At 37.6% G+C, this 25,886-nt stretch overlaps 1 protein-coding gene and 1 long non-coding RNA gene across 3 annotated transcripts in view; one reads left to right on the top strand and one right to left on the bottom strand.

Moving 5' to 3' along the window:
- Nucleotides 1-25,886, top strand: part of LOC128142312 (uncharacterized) — a 61,182-nt gene that overhangs the window by 4,212 nt on the left and 31,084 nt on the right. The window contains exons 2-3 of the long non-coding RNA XR_008235345.1: nucleotides 2,725-2,829; nucleotides 21,357-21,433. This is a non-coding gene — a long non-coding RNA (uncharacterized LOC128142312). The remainder of the gene's footprint in view (nucleotides 1-2,724; nucleotides 2,830-21,356; nucleotides 21,434-25,886) is intronic.
- Nucleotides 1,993-23,890, bottom strand: ATP6V0D2 (ATPase H+ transporting V0 subunit d2). 2 transcript variants are annotated; one of them, XM_052788273.1, is made up of 8 exons: nucleotides 23,585-23,890; nucleotides 16,189-16,360; nucleotides 14,136-14,314; nucleotides 11,364-11,443; nucleotides 9,445-9,522; nucleotides 5,958-6,134; nucleotides 4,515-4,592; nucleotides 1,998-3,982 (listed from the first exon to the last, which is right to left on the bottom strand). In XM_052788273.1, the coding sequence occupies exons 1-8, from the start codon at nucleotides 23,763-23,765 to the stop codon at nucleotides 3,821-3,823; spliced, it is 1,107 nt and encodes a 368-aa protein (XP_052644233.1). In that variant the 5' UTR covers nucleotides 23,766-23,890; the 3' UTR covers nucleotides 1,998-3,820. The 2 variants fall into 2 exon arrangements, with proteins under 2 accessions (XP_052644234.1, XP_052644233.1); XM_052788274.1 differs by lacking the exon at nucleotides 5,958-6,134 and having other exon boundaries at nucleotides 1,993-3,982.

Genomic DNA, 25,886 nt, shown 5'->3' with positions numbered 1-25,886 from the left:
TTTACTCCTGGAGAAGCTCCAAACTAGTAGAAAATAGGGCATTTATTTTTCTGGCTTGCACACTAAGATGGGCTTGTCAGTGACTGTGTTCCACATCTAGAATGTTTGCATTAACACTGCCAGCTAAGTTATCTGAGTTGGATTTTTTTTTTTTAATTGAATATCCCAGTAAATATGGATTCCAAATAGTCAAATATTTCTCACTGAGTGTCATCGATATGAAAATTTTTACCTGGGTTCTTTGGGAGGTTTGTATTGCTATTTCTTGAATCCAATTTCTTATTTTCTCTTTGTTGTTTGGAAGATATCCCAATACATTAAGTGATTTGCTGTGTGTTTGTGATGAGTTTTTGTGTCATGTAAACTGTTTTAACCACCTGGTAGATATTATTGCCATTTATCACTTCTTTTTTCTGTGATTTATTTTTCCACACCATTTTTCCACACTTTTTGGTAAAGCAATCCAGTTGTCCATCACATCATTGGACTTTGTCTTACCTCTTGTTTAAACCATTATAGTAATCTTCATGCTAACAGCTTTTTAATTCTGATGCAAATCCAAATGATGGCCAGCTATCACTCCATTCACATACTTTGGATCTGCTGTTTTGGTCTTAAATAGTTGTTGAAGAGTTAAATATACTCTGTAACTTAGGCATACTTAGTAAAAACAGAAAGTATCATATTGTCATATATAAATGACAATTAAGTTACACAGTATTAGCTGTAATATCCATAAATGTGGAGAATAAGCCAAGTATTGGATTGTTTTTCGTGTTAACCTGAAAGTCATGCTGGAATTGATAGAACCAGAATAAGAGAGTCTACTGTTGTCAACTGACTGTGAGTCCAGAGCTAGTCTTAGGACCACACTCTAATATGATTCATCCTATAAATCTTCAATTCCTAAGATGGACACAAATTGTCATTTGTGCAGGAAGGAGGGATTGGGCATGAGAAGTGCTCCAAACACTGCAGCCTGGTCCATTCACTGTTCAGTGCTGCTCAGCTGTTTGTGAGCGGATGGCAAGCGTGTCAAGCCTGAGCTACAGAAAATGATGGGAAAGAAAGATTCACAGCTCTTGGAGCTCACCAGGAGCTCGTTCCTGGTCCTGCTCTTCATCTCTCATTGAAGACACAGGCAAAGGGGCATAGTCAACATAATTATGCTGAACAAATTTGTCTGAATAGGCTTAGCCATTTAAGAGTGTGAACACAAGTTCTGTTGTTTGAGAAGTGTAAGAAAGAACAAGAAAAAGGTAGCTCATTCCCTCATGTTCCCCTATCCTACATTATCATTGAAATTATCATTAAGAAGTTAATGATGCTCATAATAGTAATTCTGTGATCTGGACTTCTACTGTAAGACCTTGTTAGAGATGATATATGACCTTTTTTTTATTATGTATTTGTGTATATATATATATACACCAGCATGAAGCTGAATTTACTAACAAGAGAGTAATGTAAATTATATTATTTATAGAAAAAGGTAGGTGTTTGGGGACCTATAACTTTAAAGCCCTAATTCCTTTCTTAGTCTGTTGCTTCTCTTGCTTATTCTTAAATTGAATATAGTCGACGCCTAGTACATCCTGTCCTTACTTAGCAAATATCTAGAAATTTGTTTTGAAAAAAGCATCAATCATCACTGATGCTGTCCTTTCCATAGTCTAAAGACCAGTTCTGCTGACAACATAATCATGTAAGCTGCAATTCCTGCTCATTTCCTTCTGAGCCAACAGTATCCACAGACTGTAGCAATAGCAGCTGCGTATCTTCCCTGGCACAGAGTGATTTAGGGTGGAGAGCAGATTCTTTCCCCTTCAAATCACTTCAAAAAATTCTTGGCAGAAAGCCAGCTGATTTGTTTTGTTCAAGTAGGGAGGTTTGATTTATCAGTACAGAAAAAGTATTCACGCACTGCTGAATTGTATGAATCCAGTGTGTGTCCCAGACCAGTTGACTTTTTGTTATTCTTCTGCTCACAACAAATGGTTTTAATGCAATTACTAAACAGTACAGAAAAATGCAAATTTGAGAGATTGTGGCCCTGTTACTTTCTTCACTGCAGTTTGTGAAATAGTTTGTGGTACAGCTTGCGATATAGGTGTGAACTGGAAAGCATTGGTCACAGATTAGACTGGGAAATACAAACTAAGAAATGCAAGATAACAAAAGCAGTGCAAGGAAGCAACTACACAGGCCAAAATGAAATTGCAATCCACAAATCTTACAGTTAATTTTCTTTTTTCTTTTTTTATTCTTGCTTCTGAATTACTAGATCTGCTAAACAAAGAAGCCTCAATATAGAAATAAGATTTGTATTATATTTTTATACACTTACTTCTTTTTAGTCAATTTTTCTAAATTCCTACAAAATTATTTCTAAGGGAAATTCTTTGAAGGTATTTTTAAAAGTAGTAATGTAAGGTTCTCTGTGATTCACAATAAAGTAAAATATTAAAAATCCTCTGAATTCTCTATTAAATCAGTATGGGATGTTCTGGGATATAACCCTTTGGTTACGTTTACATTTAAGAAGTGTGGGTTTAGCTATAAAAATGGTAAAGTTTTCTATTTCTTATGTATGAATGCATATGCACATGTATATATTAGAGAGAGAAATTATATCTCAGTTCTTAAACCCATGATGCCTGAATGTTTTCCATAATTCTGAGGTGTTGACATCAGATATATTTTATTTTTCTGTCTACTCGGCAGGAAATGGATTTTATTTCTGTATCGTATTACTGGAAGCATAGTCAGCTGAAGACTGAGATTTGCTGTTGTGCAGCCTGAAACTAAGGATTCATGCAGAAAATCAAGGTATGGCCTGTTTCAAAGATAAAAGGGCAAATTTTTTGAATGGAGTAGGAAGGCAGAATTTTGATATGGCTTTCAGAATCCTTCCTTTTTTCTTCAGCAGAATTAATCTTGTCCTGCTACAATCTGGCTTCAACTTTTCACTCTATTTTTAGTTACCAATCTTAGCCAGGTCCTCAAATAGCTCAGAGCTGGTGTTGTTTGTGTCTGATGTAAAACTGATACAGACTTGGCTGGTATTTTCATTCATGTTTCATAATCTTCCCTAGTGCATACATGAAGATAGTGTCTCTGGTGTGCTGGAAGGAGATATTTGTATTGCTGTGGAGTAGATCAGACACTCATTGTTTGACACTTACAGTGCTCTTCATGTGACCATAAAGGAATAAGTGAAAATATTTTCATGAAAATGAAGTTAGTTATTTACATTTAGCTGCAGAGAGGTATCACAGTTAGAAAGGTTCAGGAAGCTCCTTCCTGAGATTCCTTAAGGGGAATCTCAGGGTAACCCTAAAGTTTCTCTCTTATTTATGCATTAAGTCTATCATACAATCTTGTATGCCATGAAGAAGATCATAAGTGTAAGATAGAAGTAGTGGTTTAGTTGGCCCTTTGAGAAAACCATTAATTCAAAATTAAGCCATTAATAAATTAATTAATTAATCAAACATCATTGATATAAAGCTTGCTTCCACAAAAGAGAAAGAATATGTATGTAAGACCTTGCAGGGAGTTTTTATTGAGCTATTAAATTAAAATGGGCACAGTGGGGAACAAATCTACCAGCAAAAACTATGAATAAGCCCCTTAATATTTCCTTATAAAGTACTCATATCTCTAATTGCATTACTTTTTCTTACACTGCTGTATATAATGAGCATCATTAATACAGTTTAAAACATCCAATAAGAGTTAATTTTTGAAATAAGATTTTTCTCCTTTTATATGAAATAATGCATCTTTTCAGGCATTGTAGGATTATAAATTCTCAGATTTAGAAAATTGGAATGTAGTTGTTAATTTTGGTTCTGTGTCTCTGAGAAATGCATTCAGCAATCCATACAATATTCCTGCATTCTTGTTCCTTTAACTTTACATAGGCATAAAATACTCCAAAATGAAACTGGTTGTTGAATGCAAGCACATTCAGCTTTACCTGTGGAAAAGATGAAACAAGTGTTATGATAAAATATTAAAGAAGGCAAATGTGACTTTTATATGATAGCTTTTATGATCAAGATTTCTATGTAACTTTGCAACCATGACTACATTTAGGAGTCTCTTGACTATAAATATAATTGAAATGTCATCTGTGCATTAATTTTGGTAATAGACTACAGCAACATTACAGGTTAAGTAAAGGACAGTGGTGAAACACCTTCAGTAGACTATTCAAAAGAAATTTGATTAAGCGGTTTATATGAGATGGCTTTTGGATAGGCTATCAGGGTTGACAGTTCTATAACTAGTCTTCAGAAGAATGTCCTGGGATTTCTTTTATTTAAAAACGTAAATCCTTCTATTTTGATTCAGCCAAATGTTGACAGCCATAGAAATACTGTGTTCTTGAATACAAAGCTGAATAATGCCGTTTAGTAGAATCAAAAGCCTAGTATCTCATTCTTGTTTTAAATGTTATTCCAGGTGGGTAACTTTCATTTTGATATTTTAAGGTTAAAAGCTCTTACCTCATGTTCAAAAAATGCATCTTCCAGTGTCTTTTCTCCAGTGCCACTCCCTACACCTTCAAACACAGCCTTGTATTCCTAAAAGCATAGACAACCACCCAATGGAAATGAGGTACTTTTGCATTCTGTGCAGCACAGATACCTTACATTATTAATTAATCTACGTTAAGTAATCTTTCTGTATAGAAGAACTCATGTATAGATTACAGTTCTACATAAATCAAAAGCATATAGTCAGCAAAAGAAAGAAAAATCACATTTGTTCTTGTATTTCTTACCATCATTTCCTACAACTTAAAGTAATTTACTGAAGGCACTAAAAGAGACTTATTGTAGAATGACACATGACCTTTCACTCCTTTGGACAGAGAGCACTGAACTTCTTGTACAAACAGTATCCATCAGAGCCAGCACTGTAAATGGAGCCAAAACCCTGAACTCTGATCCTCACATGGCTGCTCATTTTCTTTCCAGTAGTCCGCTGGATTTGCTTTATCTGTGTTAATATTGTGTCTAAATCCATTAGTCTGATATATCATCCTGGAATATTCTGCACAGATATATTTTACTTCATTTCTTACGTGTTACATTTCTGTGTAATTTGGTTCTCTGTGTATTTGTTTTGTTTTTCCGATAAAGTAGAAGTGCAGTATAGGTCTAGTACAATGGTTCCCAAATTCATCTAAATATCCCACCATCACATGAATAGACTTGCTCTGTACCACATTGGCATGGTGGTACATGTTTCTAACATTCTGCTTATGCACAGGAACAGATGTGCATCTCCAGCTTTGTTTCTTCTGTGGAAAAAAGCAGTAGACCAGACATAATTTTGTTTTGTGTACCTACTTGGAGGTAGCTTAAATACTATAGCTAGTCAGACTACCACAGTTAATTCACAGAGCAAGTGTTGCAGATTGATTCATCTTTAATAACAGCACTAGTCGCATCAATATTAACAACTTCATCTACTTCTTCAGTTCAATCAGTGATTTAGAGAAAACTTTTCAGAAGGGCATTTTTAAGGTACACTAGCAATAAATCAGGTCTGCACTCATCTGTGACATGAATTGTTTGGTCAGCTCATTTTAAAGTGACTTATGCTTTTGCTCCAAAATCTTGGAGGCAGCAGCTGTGAAGTGAAACTCAATTTGGGGAAGGTTAATGGAGTAGGAAGGGGTTTGTTTACTAGAACGTGATTTGGCCTTATTTAAACATCACTATAAGAGGAACTTTATATCGCACTAAGGTAATAATATGTCTTCATATCAAAGGCCTTTGATTCCATATACATCTTTATGGGTTCTCTTGTATCTTTGCTGATTTGTTTCTCTCTCAAAAATGCTTTTAACTTATGTGAACACTCTTTAAAATTTTGCTGACATCAAAAGATGTTAAGTATTTGTATCTTGGCTTTTTCTTTTAAGAAATTAGATTACATACGGCATAGTAATCTGCAACACACTTCACTTGCTCGTAGTCATCTGCATTGGCCAACAGGTGTAAGCCTTCTGGATACAGTTTTCCACAGGTTGGATACAGCTTCTCTCGGTCATCTTTACTCAGCTCAGTGCCAAATGAATTAATGGTGATGATAAAGGCACGTCTGTCTGCCTCAAACTTAATATGCAAAACAAAGAATAAAGAGGTGTTATCAGAGATCTCATTGTAAATTAAGCTGGGGATATGGGTTTTTTTCAGTAAGCTAAACTATGGAAACTTAAAAAAAAGTGGACTTCAGAGCATTAGAAACATACCTTATTTTAAAAATTGTAAATCCTTATTTGCAAATACTTGTTAAATTTTAACTAGAAAATCAAACAGTGTTTTGCAAGCACAGCTTTTATTCTGTGATTTTTGTACTGAAAATATCACCTCTGCTACTTCCTCATTTCCCTACTTAGTTACGTGGAGGCTGACAACAAAAATCTCCTCACGCACCCTTCTGAAGTTATGAAATAATACTCTTATAAATAATAATAATACAGGAAAGGACCAAGAATCAATAAGACTGTTCTGGGGTAACTCAGAGTGCTGTTGAGAGTAAAGATTGCATGGAAATTCTGGAAAAAAACAAAATAGTTTCTGAATGCACATATTTAAAATGATAATTTAATAAGGTAGAGGGGGCTGTTTCTTGCCAAGATAAAGTTTTCAAGTGTTTCAAGTAACAGTTAATTTTTAACGCATAGAATCAAAGGCTGTATTTCTTCTGCCAGGTTTAGATGCCAGTAGTATCTGTATTTTCCCCTGCAGCAGTAGACTGAAAGTCATTCTAATGTCTAGATCTCAGGTTGTTCTTTTAGTACAAGGCAAAATTTAACTTGCCATTCTTAACAGTATGAATTAAAAATGTAATGGTAGATAAAAATAATCTTACTCAATTCTGTCTGATTTAAATGTGTTTTTCTGTCTTGAGATCTGAATTGACTATGTTTTTATTTCTTTCCTTTATTACTTACTTTCATGTTGTAAGAACAGCAGAGCCCTTGCTAATTGCAGGGATTATGCAGGAAAATCTTTCAAGTGAAGCATACACAGTATACACATGCTTTAGGCAGCTTGCGAAATTTCTTATGCTGTGAATGAATTTTTGAACCGTTTTAAGCAGAAGGATACTCTTTTCTGTTGAATAATAAGACTGCAGTTGCAACAGTTCTGCAACTTTAGCAGTTAAGCACATACTCATAGATCCTACTCCTGTGTACTGGAACACACTGTAACAGGGACCCAGCTGCCCTTTGGCACTGACTTCAGAGTAAGGAAAATGAGTAAACAATAGAGAAATAATGAGAAGAAAATAAGTGTGCTTGAAAAGATTTCTAGCTAATGAGTAACAGGGCCAAATTTCACTTGCCTTATTAATATGAACAGGCATATCAGCCCAAGTGAAACTGTTTTGGAAGGGCAAGTGCTTTGGTTTTTTAATTTCTTAAAGCCATATAGAATCTAGCTTTTAGATTTGTAATATTTTGTTGGAGAAAAAGCATACTCAGATGCAATTGCAACTAATGCTAGCAGGTTTGGGGCCTACTTCTGGTGGCTTCCAGTTAGAGAAAATGTGCAGGATCAATCCCATCCATACAGACCTTTCAATTCATCAAATTATTGGCACGTGACATTCTCCATAGTGAGTAAGGCCATGAGGCAGTTACTTGGTGACTTAGGCCATTTGATTGCTGCAGGTAGAGGTAGAGTCATAGGATGACCATTTCTTAAGTGCTTTAATTTCCATATGGGAAGTTGAAGTAGCATGTCTCCTACTTGAGAATTAGCATGGGGTCCTAATGACAGGCACAGCACTAGCTGCAGTGCAGTCCTGCAGTTTCTTGCCAGATTCAGGGTTAAACATGCAACATTTGTTGTCCATGGTGGAAGAGAGATCGCCAGTACTTTTAATGTGGAAGGTTGGCACTGTTACTGGTGGTCAAGGAGTTGGGGAGCTAAATACCTCAGCCTCATTGGGTCAGGTTGGTAGTCTTACATATAAGATTACAGAATAAATAGCAAGTATTCCTTTGACTAGTTAAACTTTGGCTTTTTGTGAATTCAGCTATTATCAATCTATCTGCTCTATGTATGTCTTCAGATTATTAAACTGTTACAGAAAACAAAATCTTCTACAGAAAAGTTTATCCTCCTAGCTGGTTGACATTAGATAGGGATTTTAAAGAAGCTTATCATAGACCAAACTGTTACCACTGGTATAAAGAGAGTTTTACAACATGCTTAAACTAATGTTGGTAAGTAATCTGCTCTCAGCATGAATGTCTAGCTAAAAACGATCTTTCTGAAAAATACGAATCAACTGTGGGAAATGTCTTTACCTCTGCCAGCCAATCTCTTGATCTTTATTTTTCAGAAGAGAGTAGTCAAAATACTTAATTTCTGGTCAATTTAACTTGATTAAGAATGTTTTCTTTAGAACATAAACTGAAACATTATGACCTGGTTAAATAAAATATGAAATTGCAATCCCTTTTAGGACATTGTTTCATAAGATGTAATTTAGGCTCATTCTTTTTTCAGGGGGGAGCTCGCAGGGTTATTATCTCTCTCCTATAATACAAACTTCAGTGGGATGTCATCAGAATTTTGTTCCATTTCCAGGATGTACGTTTTGCTTATCCAGAAAAAAAGACTCCTGGAAGCAATTGGATGATCTGACTCTCAAACTCAACACAGAATTGTGATAAACCACTTAAAAAAAAAATGGAGCTGAATGCTGAGAACTCAATTTTAGGAATTTCTGCATCTTTTATTACAGTAACAGATACAAAAATATCATTCACTATGCTGCAGGTATGCTTTGGGGAGGAGGACATTAGGAATTTGGTATGTCATGGAAAAAATAAATATTAAAGTTTTCTGAGTTGAGACAAAAATAAAACATGCAATGTTGGACTTTTCTGTATGACACTAGTTCCAAAGGTCACTCAACTCTAACTTCAACCATCAGTTTTAATAGGAGACTAAACAAACATAATAGTGCCATGAAGCTTAAAGATTATTGATTAGTAAATATACAGTAATGCCAGACGTTAGCTATCCCAAATTTAATTGTGAGCTAGGAGGTGTAAGAATAATCCACTTTTTAAATTTGTCTACATAATACAGAAAAATGTTAAGGGGCAACAATTTGAGATTAGTGAACCATTTATTCTGTTCTGCTCTCTGTTATAGAAAAATATTACCTGAGAATAACTCCTCCCTGGTAATAGATTAGCTGCTTCTCTAGTCAAGAGGTAAAAGTCATCCTAGAATAAAGTCTTCATTACATCTTAGAAAAACAGTTATTATTCAGAGGAGAAGCAAACATTTGACAGATATGTTTGCAAATGGAGAGAGAAGGAACAGGAAAAACAAAAAGTAACCTAATTATGAAAACACTGAGGAGTACTTTCATGTACTAAGACTGAATTTTTCTTACCTCAAGAATAGGTCTCATTATTTCTGCTGTAGTACCACCTTGTTTTTCACAAAACTTATAAAACGCCTCAAGATAAGACTACATGAAAGAAGAAGAGAAATATTTTAAATGCTACTTAAGACCTGGACTAGCACAGCACGTAGTCATGAACCTAATTTTTAAATACTTCCATTAACTTTGATAATTCTACCTATGAATTTAAATTCAAATATGTACTTAATTACTTTGTTGGATTGAAAGTTGAAATACTAAAATGCAAATTTGTTATTACAATATGGATTCAAATGTTTTCAAAAATTGTTATAGGACAAATGTTTTCTTTGCTCTCTAAAGAAGGAACTTCTTGAGCTTCATTGAGCTTCCACTGCATAATAAGCAGATGGCTGAAGGAAACTCTACATTTATAGTGTGGAGGAAGGGATTTGGGAATATGCCACGGCTGTTGGGCCAGCACTATGAGGATACACAAACTAATCCCTACTGCTCTACCCTAAACCCTGGATTAGGACAGAACAGCGGACAAAGCTTCTGTAATACTGGTCTGCGGAGCCTTCTGGTCTATTAAGGATTCTGGCCTTCACACCCATTTCAAAATACCTGTGCAGGAAGGACCCTAAATATCTCAGAGATGCTGTTGCCCCTGCCTCTCTATCCCCCAAAATACTGTTTTAGGTAACATCTATGTTATAAAAATGCACTTGCTACAACTTCACACAGTCTTGTTAAAAGAAGCTGTCACTAGCTATGCAATTTTTAAGTAGAGACATCTCGAGGGGGATTGTCTGCATGGGATTATGTGTTACGTTCTGTATAGTGCTATCTGATAGTAGATCTGAAACATAATTGATCTCATTGACAGCTGAAGCAGAGGAGAAAGCATATATTAATAATTTAGAAGTGTTTGCAGAATAATCCCCCGATACTTAGAAAAGTGAGAAGAAAAAAAAAAATAGATTTAATAAGTGTAATTGTATGGTCATCCACACAGGATATAAGAATCAAATCTGTATTTTATCAAATGGCAAAAGAGTGTCTAATTTAGTAGTACTGTGGAAGAATTAAAATACTTGGGCATAACTGATGTCATTTTGAATGAGAGGAAGGAGCAGAATATTTAAGAATCTAATATTGGCTTGGGAATTTATAAATACCATTTGTAAGACAAACAGAAGAATTTTTTTTTTCTCCCTAGTGCAATCAGATCACTTTAAGAATACTTCCTGCAGTCTGGGGCATCCACTGTGAAAGAAAGATAACAAAGCATTTGGAGACAATGTGCCAGGAGGAACCACTAACAGAATGAAATATGTATAGCCTTTAAAGAGACCATTCTAAGAGTATTGACCTGTGTGCTAATATTTGTAAAGTACTTTGAAAATGCAAGGCACATGTTAGATGCCTATCCTTACAGCAGTGTGCTGTAGCAATGCTAAAGATAATTTAAAAAGGAAGAAAATTATACAAAACCCTTACGTAAAAAAAATGTTAGCTAGACTCAAAACAATTAGACCTTTTCAAATCACATCTACTTTTATAAATAAAAATAAATGTTAGCCAAAAGCCTGTCTAGGCTTACTTAGGAGCTAACAGTTCTGTGGCATTTGGTGGATAACTGAGTTGTTCATAAACAAATGGATCTGGATATAAGCCTGACATCTAAAGCATTTTCATTAATGAGATATTAAATTAGAATTTGGATGCAGACCTAAAATTTGAAAACTCTCCAAACAGTAGAGTAGAAATAAAAGGAGCTGGATTTGATTCCTGGACTTGTCATCAACCAAGTGACCTTAGACAGCTTGCTGTATCTCACTATGCTTCTGTTTCCCCATCCATAAAACAAGGTTAATGATACTGACCTCCTTTTCTGAGACACTTTGAAAAACCCCAAGTATTACCATTATGTTGCGAGAACTTGCCTTGTACAGTTTGTTGCGCATTATTTCAATGTTCATTTCATCCAGGTCATTTTCAGACAAGCAGTCTTGAAAGAAAGCAGCTGAAAGCAGAGTTTATTATATTGCAGTATAAATCTACATGCTGATAATATGCATCTCTTGTCTATTGCCAGTCACCAGTGTGTGAGCAAGGGTCTGAGGTTTCTGTTGTACAAGAAAGAGTGATATAACAGAGAGGAAGAGAAATCCTCTTGATTTTCCTCTTATCCTCCTATCCCTCCTTTTTAATGAGAATCTGCTGTGAGGGGAATCAATCAGTGTTGCAGCCAGAGTCCACATCTCCAGAGAGAATCAGATGGGAAATGCTAATGAAAGCCCTAATCTTCTCTGAAGTATATGATTTGGGCATTAGGGAGATTTTCCAGTGAGGAACACGAAAGATAATTTTTGTCTTAAATCATGCAGGTATTCCACAATTGTTACGGAGAATCCTCTTTCCTATTTTCCCTCTTCCTCTTTGGGTATGTCTGTAGTGGGGGAAAGGCAACAGGTTGCAACTAGTAAGGGGCACAAGCTTTGACCTTGACATGTGCTTCCAGGTCCTCTGCAGAATGGGCTAAAGAGCATGCTTTTGAACAGGGATGCAGAAGATGAAGTTCATTTGTGCAGCCGGACTGCTTAAAAATACTGTATTCATAACTGACAGAAGTATGCCAATCCCTCACTATTCCTAAGCTATGCCAGTGGGGCAGACCAGTGCTGGCTGACCGAGGGTGTTGTCTCAGACAGTGGCAATAGGAGATGTTATTTAGAGAGGGTGTGTGAGCCTGGCCATGTTTTATGGTCTTTTCCCTTCCTACTCTTCCAGCATTCAGTTTTTGGATAAAAAATATTAGAGGACATAGCCCTAACAGTTCCCTTTAGTAACTGTTAGTAGCTCCATTGACTGTAATTTTGTCCCATCTTTTTAAAAATCTGATACTATTCTCTGCTTTTACAAACTTGTTTAGCAAAAAGATTTCCAGAAATTTACTACCAGCTGTGTAAAAAGAGTGTTTTATTTTACCTGTTTTAAAACTAGTTTTCTGCTGGGATTTGGTCTTCTAAAGGATTTGGTAAACAACAGTTCATAGCTCACCGTGGACAAACCGCTGCCCTCAGGACTTTGTAAACACTGTCCATATCTCTCTTCAGCCTCGTCCTCTCCATACCGGAGTCCAGCCTTTTTAGTCTATCCACACACGGCAGGGCTACCCCCTTGTTCATTTTAGCTGTCCTGCTCTGTACCTTCTCTGATTTCAGTGTCGGTGCCCAGGTGCTGGCAGGGAGGGCTGCAGGGCGGCCTCTGTGAGGGGAGCCCAGGGCTGCCCTGTGCCAGACACAGCCGGTTCCAGCCGGTTCCAGCTGGTTGACCCACTGCTGGGCATGGCTGAGCCCATCAGCCAAGCTGGTGGCTCCTCTGGGAAAATATGTTTAAGAAAGGGCAAAAACCACAGGATGTAGGGAGGAGGAGGGAACAGCAGAGGGAACACCAAGGTCAGAGGAGGAGGAGGAGTTGCTCCATGGATTCTGGAGCAGGTGCTCGCTGGGGAGGACCTGCGCTGAGGCAGAGGATAAGTGTGAGGAGGAAGGAGCGGCAGAGAGAAACTGCCACGTACTGAGTGTAGACTCCCCCCGGCTCCTTGTGCCGCTCATTGCCTCTCCGAAGAGAGCGAGCGTAACCTGTGGTTATAACAAGGGGGCAAAGGAGAGGAGCCTGGAGAGCAGGAGTGGCAAAGGGGGGAGAAAAAGTGCTTTCCCTAAGCATGTAAATGTTTCTTTCTTTTCTGTTTCCTAATGCCTGGATCAATAATTAATTATATATGTATTAATCAACAATAAATCAAGTTAATTTTCTCCAAGTTGAGTCTGTTTTGCCTGCAACAGTACTTTGTAGGTGATCTCAACCCATGAGCTCCTTTTTTCCCCTGTTTTCTTGCCACATTGTGCTGGGGGCAGGGGGCAAGCGAGTGGCTGGGTGGGAGTTTGGTTTCTCTCTGGAGCCAACCCACCATGCCTTCTTGAGAAGCAGAACCCAAACCCAACCACAGTACTCAAGATGAGGACACACAGTGGTTTCATATATGTTCAAGTACATCCAGTTCCATCTTATTCTCAGTAGCCTTTCCAGCACTGCCCCACAGCCTGTTAGTTTTTGTTCGTGTCAGCTGCTGCAGCGCATTGAGCAGGGTTTCATCCCAATTTCAGAATGCAACATTCCCAACCCTCACTCTGTTTTGATTTTAGATTTAATTCTTCAAAATAGGGATTTTCTTTGTGTTTGAATCATGCCCAAATCCCAAGAGGGAATCTAGGTTCTACCACAACATCTAATATTTATTAGTAACTGTCTGCTGCTTGATCCTTAGTGAGGGATAGGCAAGACTTCATCTTAGATTTTTTAATTATAGATGCAGGTGTTGAAATAAAAATCTAGATGCTCTAAATCAGTGGCTACTTTGGATATAAAAGATACCTGTTACGCTTCTTGAGTAGCCTGTTTTCTTTATGTCTGCTACCCAAGGTTGATGTAGAAGCTGTTAATAAATGTCACTAGGAAATGTCCTGAACGCCACTTCAGAAGTACTTGATCACTTCATCACTTGAAGTACTTGATCACTTGATGACTTCATGTTTTGTGTTACCAAAACACAGCATATCCAGTGGAAAACATGCTACTCCATCTGAGATATGCTTAAGATTACAGGATGAGTAGTTTCAAGGAGCAAATAACAAATAATTTAGTGTTCCTACCTAATGGTGTGTCAACCAAAATTGCATTGAACAGCTCAGTGGGGTTTGAGGCAATGCTGACTGCTTCCATTTGCTCAAAGCTCCCCAGTGGATGGCACTTGGGAACAAGTTCGGCTATGGGCCGCTGATGTAATGTGCCAGTTATTAAAAGAATTACGTTGTCAATCATATAGCTGTATCTGTATTTGAAAAAAAAAGTAAAAGAAATTTATCTCTATAATGAATTTTACTTTGAAAAAACACAAACCCAAGATTTTTGAAAATTAGTAATAATACTAAAGTCAGAAATGACCACAGTACTTACAGGTTTGTATGTTCACTCTGTATCAATGTCTCATCAAAACCAGAAGTTTTTAAGTAGCAAGTAGGTAACACAGTACTAGTTTTAAACCCCATGACTGACTTGCATAAGAGAGACTTTTAAAGAAGGGGAAACTAAAATATGAATATAATAAGCATGACAGCTGTGAAATGTAGATTTGCTATAACAAGTGACAATGAGTTATCAAAAAGTAAATCACCTGAGCTAGCAGCTTCTTTAGTTTGGGATTTTGTTATTTCATGCAGACCATCTGGACAGAGAAGATGTGCGTGGCAATGTCAGCACTAAAACTGCAGAGTTCATGCAGACGGACCATTCTTAGGGCTTTCTTCTCACTCAGCTTTAAACATCTTTCCATGAGGAAACTAAGAACAGGTTCTCACAGATTTCTTCTTTATCGCTAAAAGTTTTCAGTTGAAGGTTTCTGTCAGCTTCTTACTAGTTTTACTGTCAGAGAGGCTGATAAGAGTTTTGTCAGTGACTTGGAAATGGGAAAGCTATTCCCTTGGGATGCTTATAACAAGGATGCCAGTCTTCAGCTTGCGTTGTTGATTCAGAACACAGCTAGAGACATATAGGGATTAATATGATCTCACACAAAATCTGTGAGGGGGCTTGAGGATCTGGTGAAATGTAGTTCAATGATTTAATAATTGTGTTAAATATCTTGAACTAGTATCTCCATTATTAAAAAAACAACAGTGTGCAAAGTTTGTGCATACACGTGTACACGGGTATGTCAGTGTGAGAAAAGCCCTGCCATAATTTTCGTATTTTCACTTTCATTTCCCTGAAGCAAAATGTAAACTTTGTATGCCTGCAGGTCACAGCTGTCCTAGGGCAGTCTTTAAGATCCTGTTGAAGTATTAGCCTAAAACTGGTCAACTACACTTGACACCCCCCCCAAAAACATACTTTATTTTTTTGTTATGATAAAAATACTCCTTGAAAGTAAGCTGAACAGTCTAGTGTTCTTGTTATAATATATTAAAAAGATAATATCAAGGGGAGTAAACAGTTAGGTAAAATATCCTGCTGACATTTCATTAATCCATGTTGTTATTCTGTTATAAAGCAGATCCCTGTTCTTAAAGTTGTTTAAGCCATTCGTTTACAAGTTTTATCTGTTTATGATTGTATTGAGATCAGAACTTTCTCTTCATCTGGCATCAAACAGCACTTGTATTTTTAAAAAAAGCTACTTAGGTCTAAGTAACTTGCAATACGCAACATAAAGTCCTTCTGGTTTTAATGTTCAAATGGTGTAAAAAGTATGGTAGGTGTGTGATGTGTTGTCTTTTCCCCCTTTAAAAAGAGTCTAGAACTTGCCACATGCCTAGAAATTAAATCACTGCCCTGTACATCATGAAATTGCTAATCTTGCATGAGTCACCCCCACAAACTTAAGTTTTGCAAGTTCTCTGACTTAAATGATGTTTGGAAATGGTAACTATTTTCCTCAATCTCTACCACTCCTCCTGCCACTGTACACAGAATAAAATCTGCTTGTGTTCTTTAAAATAAGTAGTTGCAAAGACACCAGCTCCTCATATATATATATTTTCAGAACTTATATTAGCAAATAAAGTATGTAAATGTTGCAGTATCAAAGTAATTTTTCTATTTTTGAAACCTAATAGAAATTCCAGTATAATGCATTTACACTGTTTTAACTTGTAACTGTGCTTTTTTTTGAGTCTGTGTGGTAAGCTACGTGGTAATATTACTTACGTGATAAAATTCAGAAAAGTGGCAAGAGGTTCAAAGGCATGATTTCTAAAGTAATGAAATTCCGTGAGTAGTTTTGCTTTCAGTTTATCATCGATGGTGGAAATAGTGAGAGGGCCAGTTTCGTTAGCCAAGAAGTTGCCATAGTCTGTAGTCTGTAGATGTAACTTCAGATCTGGAATTAGATTCAGGGAAGTTCATGAGAGGAAACTGTCATTATATTGTCTACAAACCAAATAAAAAAACATTTAAAATATTAATTTCTAATATTGTATTTTCATATTAAGTGTCTAATCATACTCTATTGAAAAGTTTTTGACATAGATTTAATATAGAGTAAATGCATAATTAATGCAAATTTGTACTGCCTTCTATGAGTAAGACTTACTGCATGCCACAGGAAAGTGCAAATAATTTATGCCTTCGTCAGAAGTTTCACCAGCAGCTTTCATTTCCAGCCACACCAGGCACAGTGTTAAATACTGCTGTCCCTAGCCCTTTCCCAATCAGGTTTTGATTTCACTGATTTGCACCATTATATCTCAGTTGTTTTGTCTCCTGCACTCCTATGGTCTGTTATGCATCAATAGGAAACATTCTTTAACTTTGTTAAGATCTTAATTTTTCATATGAAGCATTTAAATCTCAGGTAAGACTATAATCTTATGTTATCAGGCTGCCTGAAGAAGAGGAGAGAACACATCTTGCCTGGCTCAGATTCTGGGCTCCAAATGGCTTTGCAGTGGAGCACTTGAAAGGGCAGAGCTAGACTCTCTTAGCATTTCTGGTTTTGCTTTGTCTGATTTATGGCTGTGACTACCAGACGCTAAGAAGCTGTTCCAGAAACCTGGGTTATTGTGACATATTCTGTCTGAGCTCCCGACCCTGGTAACTGAGGAAAATGAGTTGATTAGACAACAAAGTTGAAAGAAGCTTTAGTAATATCAAAGAATTCCTTTCACAAATTTCCTCTGCTACCCATTTCCCACCATGAGGCAAAACTAAGAATTTGAATCAGTTCTTAGTGTTCAAAGCAATCTAACATTTCCTTCTAGAAAAGCTCCTGCTATATTGCGTAATTATGTTCAAATGCTATATTAAAACTACTGTAAATTATAGATTGGGATAATGTTATATGGTTTGGGCATTCATAATGATTAGATTTCCAGATAAAATTTGAAGTGATACTTAGGGAAAAGGACAGCAAGACTCCCACTGACTGAAATAAGGGTGTACCTGTAAGGGAAGTTAATATGCAGTTAGCAAGGTGTGCATTTATCAGTATAGTAGCTACCCTTTCCTATTTCCCCATGTGTATACTTAGTATGCATTAAGGTTGCCTACACTGAGACTTAAAGCAAAAGAACTAGTACATTGCGAATTCGAACTCCTACGCCTAGCACTCTAGCTTACTGAGATAGATAACCCTCAGAGTTTTCTATGCATGTTGACTGCCATTCGAGCTCATTTTAGCAATTACAGAAATATAGAATAGTTTGGGTTGGAAGGCACCTTTAAAGGTCATCTAGTCCAACCCCTCTGCAATGAGCAGGGACATTTTCAACTAGATCAGGTTGCTCAGAGTCCCATTCAACCTGACCTTGAATGTTTCCAACCTCTCTGGGCAACCTGTTCCAGTGTTTCCCCACCTTCATCATAAAAAATTTCTTCATCTAGTCTGAATCCACCCTTTTTTAGTTTAAAACCATTACCCCTTGTCCTGTCACAGCAGGCCCTACTAAAAAGTCTGTCCCCATCTTTTTTATGAGCCCCCTTTAAGTATTCAAAGGCCACAATAATGTCTCCCCAGAGCCTTCTCTTCTCCAGCCTAAACAACCCCAACTCTCTCAGCCTTTCCTCATAGGAAAGGTGTTCCATCCCTCTGATGATTTTTGTGGCCCTCCTATGGATCCGCTCCAACAGGTCCATGTCTTTCCTGTACTGAGGACTCCAGAGCTGGATGCAGTACTCCAGGTGGGGTCTCACCAGAGCAGAGGGGCAGAATCACCTCCCTCGACCTGCTGGCCATGCTTCTTCTGATGCAGCCCAGGATATGGTTGGCTTTCTGGGCTGTGAGCGCACATTGTCGGCTCATGTCCAGCTTTTCATCCACCAGTACCCCCAAGTCCTTCTCCACAGGGCTGCTCTCAATCCCTTCATCGCCCAGCCTGTACTGATACTGGGGGTTGCCCCAACCCATATGCAGGACCTTGCACTTGGCCTTGCTGAACCTTATGAGGTTCACATGGGCCTGCTTCTCTAGCTTGTCCAGGTCCCTCTGAATGGCATCCTGTTCCTCAGGTGCGCCAACCACACCACTCAGCTTGGTGGTGTCTGCAAACTTGCTGAGGGTGTGCTCAATCCCACTGTCTATGTCGTTGATGAAGATATTAAACAGTACTGGTCCCAGTACAGACTCCTGAGGGACACCACTTGTCACTGATCTCCATCTGGACATTGACCACTACTCTCTGGATGCGACCATCCAGCCAATTCCTTCCATCCACAGAATGGTCCATCCATCAAGTCCATATCAGATCACATCAACACACTATTGGATAGGATGGCCTTACTCAGCTAGCACTCTGGAACTGTTAGCATTTCTCCAGATCTTCCTGCAATAGACTGAACTTATGCTACCAGTCTAAACTAATTGCTTCTTAAAATTGTGTAGGTGATCACAAAACTGTTGACAAAAGAAGGCAGAGGTAATTGGTCTTTCAATGGTCAGAGCCAGATACTAGGAAATAGTCATAGTTTCAGTACAGGCTTCCATGTAGGAAGAAGAAAGAGAATCCAAATATGAAAAAAGAAAACCACTTCATTCAAGAAAGAGAGAAAGGTAAGCAAGATTAAGAGATAAACAAAAATGCAGAATTATGCCCAGAAATTAGTCTAAATATGTAAGATCAACTTTTTTAAAAATCACTAATATTTCCATATCACATCTACATTTCCTGTGAAAACTGATTATTTTTACTTTCTCTTTTTATTGCAAAGAAGGTAAAAATACTTGGCATATGGTGGGATTAGATAATACTACCTCATTACATGCAGAGAGCTGAATTCCAGCTTTCCTCAATTCCTTTTGAGGTGAACCACTGATATCTACCTTGATATCACTACCTCACACTCTGTAAATGCATTTCAAACACAGTGGTTTTCAGGGGTTTAATACCTAAAGCAGACTGCAAAACCCAAGTATCACCCCAAGTACTGAGCATTCTGAAGTGTGTTTAACATCATCATGAGATGAACAGAAATGAAAACCACTGATTAAGAGTAGTTTAATAAGACTCTGTTACCTTCCTCAGGTTTCTGATTGACTGAGTGGTTTCAGAAACCATGCCCTAAAGTAAGGTATGAAAAATATTAGCTATAACACATTAAATAGCCCCACCTGGCTCTCAGAAGCTATGGAGCAAATACTATGCCCAGGAATATTGGATTTATGATCCTGTCAGTTCCACAGCCTGCTTTATAGAAGTATTTCTTCTAAATGATTTAATAAATGCCAGCATGCATACTGTATGTAAGGAATAATATTTAACCCTGTCTCATGGCCTTGGTCAAAACAATTGAGAAAGTAGTCATCCACAAGCTCCAATACCATATAATATCAGTCAGGAACGTCATAATCAGAGTTCACACCATGACAAAGTTCAGTGCAGCTCAGAGACTGCTCTGTTGGCCTTAAATTATAGTATTCTCTTTGCTGTTGGCATAAGTAATACCTGGGGACTAACACAGTTAACTTGTACTAGTAACATGACCTGATGATCTGGCAAGAGTAGATGGCTAGGCGTTACAGGGGCCTCAGACATTCCTGTTCACCAGAACTTTTTAGTGATGGTAGCTGTTCCTTTTCTCAGGGGCTCTTGGAGACCTACACAAGACCCTGAGCTTTTTCAGCATGTCCACAAGGTCCCTAGGAAAGAAAATTCCTGTATTTCAGCTGTCAGTATTATTGCCATCCATCTGCATCATGTATTTCCTCATTCAATTATATGCAGGAAAAGCATTATGTAGGAAATGTATGACTTTAAATAACGTGATTTTAAATCACGTGATCTTACTCACAATTGAACAGCAACCAAACACAACAGTAAGTCTAAAGGGAATTATGCACAGAGGGAGACTAGTTTAAGACAGGAATGATGCTGATCAGAGAGTATTGCAAGAACTTGAACAAAGTGTTAACCTGGTCTCTCCGCATCAAGCACATGGTGTCTTGTCTGACCCCTCACTTTGCTAGCCAACTACCCCCAGTTTTCAGTTACACTGTTATTTCAGCCGCTGTGTGCTGGCGTGTCCTGGCTCTGGCAAGTTAAGTGAACTTATTTCAGTGATGTTCGTGGGAGCAGAGCTGGGCTGGTTGTCCTTCTGTGACCTAGTCTCCCTTCTAAAGAGCAGTAGGCTTTCCATCACACAAGGAAGCAAGGAAAGAATAAAGCGCTGAATTTAATCCCTTTCCCCCCCATTTTCTACTTCAAAGACTGTCAGCAGGGTTCCTCTGGGGATCCCATTCCCCGAAACAGATGACGACATAGGGCCAAACTAGTAGCACGCCGTGTTGCAGAGGTTTCAGCCAGTGTTGCAGCCCACAAGGTAGCTCCATGGAAATTATAATAATTCAAACAAGCCCAAAAGGATGTCTAAGTTAAGCTGAAGGCCTCTTCTCTCTGTGTGGCCCTGAACTGAGAGGACACAGTGATATCATTAAGTCAATTAGCATCTTCCTTTTTTTCTTTCCCTCTCACTGTAATACTTACTCTGTGATTATCAAGCAGATGTAAAGCACTAATCTACAGGTTTTCTTGTGGTTCTTCTGTACTGACATTATGGTTTCCCCTGTAGAGATATCAAAACCACTTTGAAATTAAAAGATCTTTTTGATTCTATTTATGGGTTACTTGGGGTGGTTTTGATTTTTTTTCTGCTTGTTTGTTTTAGCATATTTATAATATTTGTAACTTAGGCCAGTTTTTGTGGTGTGGTGCTATGCCACAGAATGCAGAATAGGGTAAATTTATTACCTTTTAATGTGAAGACATGAACAGAAGGCACTATCGGACAAGCACAATAGTACTACAGTACAGATCCACATGCTGGATCTTTTAATTGGAAACAAAATACAATGTATGCATAAAGCTCCATTTTTTACTTTACAGGTAAGGGTCTGTGGTTTTGATGCACTGTACACTTGTGGTGCAAGTTCAATATTACAGCATCCTATATGTGGAGAGAGGTAAGTGTATTTAGCCTCATGTGCAAATCCAATACTTCTCATATTTTCATTATAAATAATACATTTGGTAGATAACTGGTGGGAATCTGTTAGCTGTCTAAAAGAAGCAGAAAAAGTTAAAATGGAGAAAGAGATGTAGCTGAATAGAGAAAAAAGTGCTGGTGGGTAGTAGAGATGTGCTTGTAGGCAGGTTGATGAAAGTTGCTGCTTCTGTTGCTGAAATAATTTGCATTCTAAAACTGAATGAACATTAGAAAGAAGAAGGTTCAAAAATAAAAAAGTCACTGTTCTTTCTACTATAAATCTTACTTAGAAAAGGATTTTATTGTGATCTGTCCATCTGTTGCATGCCCTTAATAATATTAAAGGTGTTAATGTTGAATAATGTCAGAAAAGTTTGAAAACTCCTTCCTGGCTGTAAAAAACTTTCTTGTAGCATGACTTAAAATTTAGATAGCTTTTCTTAACTATTCTTAACTTAACATGAACAAGTATTCCTCTGGGAAGGATGAGGGAAATCCTTTTTTCTTGTACGTTTTAAAAAATATTTAAACCTGTATATTTTCATCTTATTCAGAAGTAACCAGGATTTTATGGGGTTTTTTTTCTTCATGGAGCCTTTGATGACGCCATTTATTGAGCTTCTCTGCAGAGACAAATGGAGTAAGAGCAAGGTTTAATAATTCCATCATTCTGTCCTTTGTGTCTTTTATAGATGTTTGAAGCTCTATTAGCTTTTTCTGAACTCTGTATATTCATGGAGCAGGACTTTTGATTTAAACAATTAAATACAATATCAAGAGTGTCTGTAGAGTCTTTAAGTTGCATAGATCACAAATGCTAGTACAAATAGGCTACAGAAACTGTTGATTTTGTCCAGCTGACATAAGGAATAGATTTCACTTCTCAGAGTAAGTGTATATATGTGTTCTGTGTGTCTAAACTGCCATTGTATGAAATGGAGAGCTGATAGAGCTCTCCAGCTTATCAGCTGAAGTAGGTACATGCACTTGGTCAGTTGAATAGTCTCTAGATCCCATTTGCTGCATTGACAGTCTCTTTAACTATGAGAGGAACTTTATCCTGCTGACAGGTAAATACTGATATGTATCTATTTAAATGTAGTTGTTTTAAACTGCAAGATGAATGGCAAGCAACCTTCCCAGGCTTATGTTGTTACTATATTAATAGTTTAGACAGCCTCAAAACTCCACTGTATATGGGAGTCATCAGGTTCTGCACTTCTCATTTCCCCAAATCTATTACTGCATACAGAAAGCAACCAATGCTTAAAACAGAGTAAGCTTATTATTTCTCCTTGTTCCTTTTTCAAATTAATCTAATATACTGCATGTTATAGAAATTATTTCAGTGTACAGTTATAGCTTTTATTTTGGAGTCAGGGAAAGAAACTTTATGTTCCTTTAGAAAGGTGATATTTTTTCTGTTGCGTTTTTTTTCCTGCCAAGTGTCTAGAGGTATGTCATATGATTCTTTGTACAAGTCTGTCTTCATCAGGCTGTGACCAGTCTTGGCCACAGAAAGCTGTTTTGGAAACTAGTGTGTGTTCTCTTTTTTATTGTGGCAAAGTCACCTTGAAAAATGCCTTTTTATTTTTTTTTTAAAGCTTGAGAATAGTTCAGTTTTATCTTTGTGAAGTCTAGTTTTCTCTTCCTGGTAAGTAAAATGTCCCCCACTGTCATAAAACTCATGAAGTATTAAGTACTAAAATTATGTCTTTTATAGAGAAACTCAGAGCCAAATGGTAAGCTTTTAATAAGATTTTGGGAACTATTTCATCCAGCTGAAATGGTATGAAACTTCTACACTTGAACAGTTCTATAGCATGGTTAAAATCTGTGAGAAAGTTACCAATCTCCATAGGAAGTCTATGGATGAGATTTCCAAACCTTATCAGTATAGTAGAAAATCCCATCATCTGGATTGCTTTGCAAATCACAGTCTGTACAATCCTAGGGTAATTTCTATGGAAAGCTATTAACTTAAATATGAGAACAGTTCTTCAAAGGACGTTCAGGGTTATCTCTGGTTTTTAAGATAAGCTCTCAGTACTTCAGTCTTTTACCTTCCCTTCTTCAAAGGTCTAAGCAACAGTATTTCTTCCTAAATAAAATAAACCAGCAGACTTACCTTCTAGTGTCTCACACTGTGCTAGATTGACATAGTCCGCACTTGTCAAGATCCCAGCTTTGAACCCTCGGACCAGACCCTCCAAGTAGCCATGGTCCACATTGAAGTAAAACTCTGAGTATCCTGGCATGGAGAAAAGGAGATTTAATCTCTCTGCTGGATATTTGATGGTACTGAGCATCTGCCACCAACTGTTTTCCTCCTCTTTGGAAGGGGTGACAAATAGTCGCTGATTTCCTGCCAGCCTATGATTGTGTTCTACCAACTGGTTTCTTCCTGTTTCTTGCTCCTAGTCTAGTTCCAGTATAGTTGATGCTTACACAACAGCCAGCCAGCAAATCCAACTCCCTCCTGTCAGAGTCAGAAAACGAACCTATTATTGTTGAAAGAGAAGCCAAAAAGGAAGTATAAGATTTAAGCATTCCTTACAAGAGTGCACTGTACTGATTGGAGAATGATAAAGTATATTACAATGCTTGATAGCATTTTCACATTTCTTAAATGTATTATAAACAGGAAGTTATCTGTGAATACCTGTTGAAAAAATATTTCTGCACTAAAATGGTGGGCTGTGGTAGAAAATAGCCTATTCAAGGAACTTAGGTGGGGTTTTAGTGTCTCTGTATACCTTTTGGTTTTGAGCATTTTTGATTGCTGGAAATTTTCTGCTGCTCATGTCTATCAATAAATATATATATATGAGTTACAAGATCCTTCTAATAATTACAGTGAACATTAGATCATGCCCATAGGTGAAATGTCTTTGAAGGGTTTGACTTTCATTAGCCTTTAAAATGAGTATCCAGAACTGACCTCAAAACTATAGTTTGTCCAAGTTCCAATCAAAATACTCTGGTTATATTCATTAAGATGTGGAAATAACTCATATTTTTCCTCCTACAAAATAAAGATTATAAAAATAGGAATCTTGATTTCAATAATGCAAATTTAGAGCCTTTTTAGACTTCCTGATTTTGATTCAATTTAAACTCAAAACTGCTAAATCTATCAGTGACTTTTATACTGAACTGTTAAGTCTGCCACCTTTCAGATTGAGATGCCCCAAAGCTGATGGTTCAAAGTGGATATGCTTCTGTAATCAACACAAAAAGTCCTTTTTCTCCCTAAATTCACTAGCATATGCAACACGTGTCTGCAAGCTTTGCTGGAAGGGAAAGTCATATCGCACACTAGGTGATATTTAGATATGTAGTTAACTGGATCTTGGGAATGTTGCAATGAGGTGTCTGAAGACTGCTGCACGGTTGGAGGGTTAACACCAGCAACAGAAATTACAACAGCTGTCTGCCATCCGCATCTCAACACTTAGCCTCATTTTTCAGTGCTTTGAACACGTTTGGTGTATTGTGTCAGCTGAAGACATGTGGCTTGGCTTTTCTATTGATCCCTTGTGCTGAAATATGGCTACAGCGAGAGTTGTGAGTCAGCAGCCATGGGGACAAGGCTGTAACTATGAGACTTTCTCCCCTATTCTGGGAGCTGAGAGACTAATGACAGCTTGGTACTCACCAGGTGATTCCTGTCTACACTGCCTTGCTCCTGGCACAGCAAGGCTTTGCAGGCCATACAATGAGGGGCAAGGTGCCTGAGTGTTTGCTGCCCAAGCAGCCACCTCCTCTAAGAAGGTCACTAGCTAGCTGGCTTCTTGGCTGGCTGGCCAGGAGCCTCCAATGGGCAAGAAGTGGCCACGAGCCACCTGGCAGGCCAGGCTGAGGCAGGGGAGTAATACTGCTGCACCTTGAGGATCAAATTAAAATTGTCTCGGGCTGGTTATTATCATGCCTGTAACCAACTGCAGGGGAAATAATGACAGCATTTAGACATTTAAACAAATCACATCCTCAGATATGCAAACTGTAATTAGTTGAGAGTTCAAATGGTGCCTAGAGTTTTGAATTTTGCTCCTTGTAAATTAGGCTTACAGTTTTAAGTCGGTCAGTCCTTAGCGTTGCAAAGTTAACCCAACTAAAGAAAAGTGAGACAGATTAGGCCTATTAGACAACAGAAATAAAACAGCTCCCTCCCACACACAGTTTGTTTTTGTCTCCCAAGTCTGCATGCCAGCAGTGCTCAGAACCATTTCGTGCAAGAAGTTGTCAGAAGTTTGTTGATGATGTTTCAAAAGCCAGTGAGATTTTTCAGGATACATGACCACTGTCAGTGCTTCCTATTGACACATGAAGATAACCACATTTTAACTTAAACCTGCTTTTTTTGTTGTTGTTGCCATCATTGTTATAGTGTGTTTCGCTCCACAGACTCTGATATTAATTTTTTTCAA

Source organism: Harpia harpyja, chromosome 5, assembly GCF_026419915.1.
Source record: "Harpia harpyja isolate bHarHar1 chromosome 5, bHarHar1 primary haplotype, whole genome shotgun sequence".
NCBI lineage: Eukaryota > Metazoa > Chordata > Aves > Accipitriformes > Accipitridae > Harpia > Harpia harpyja.
Note: the sequence above shows the minus strand (reverse complement) of the source record. Positions and strands in the feature narration are given on the sequence as shown.

Coding starts and splice junctions, on each gene's coding strand:
- ATP6V0D2 (XM_052788273.1), bottom strand. CDS start 23,765: ATGCTCAGTACCATCAAATATCCAGCAGAGAGATTAAATCTCCTTTTC. Junction 16,361..23,584: donor ACAGTGTGAGACACTAGAAG/GTAAGTCTGCTG, acceptor ATCTAATTCCAG/ATCTGAAGTTACATCTACAG. Junction 4,593..5,957: donor GTGTTGCAGATTACTATGCC/GTATGTAATCTA, acceptor CTATGCTTTTAG/GAATACAAGGCTGTGTTTGA.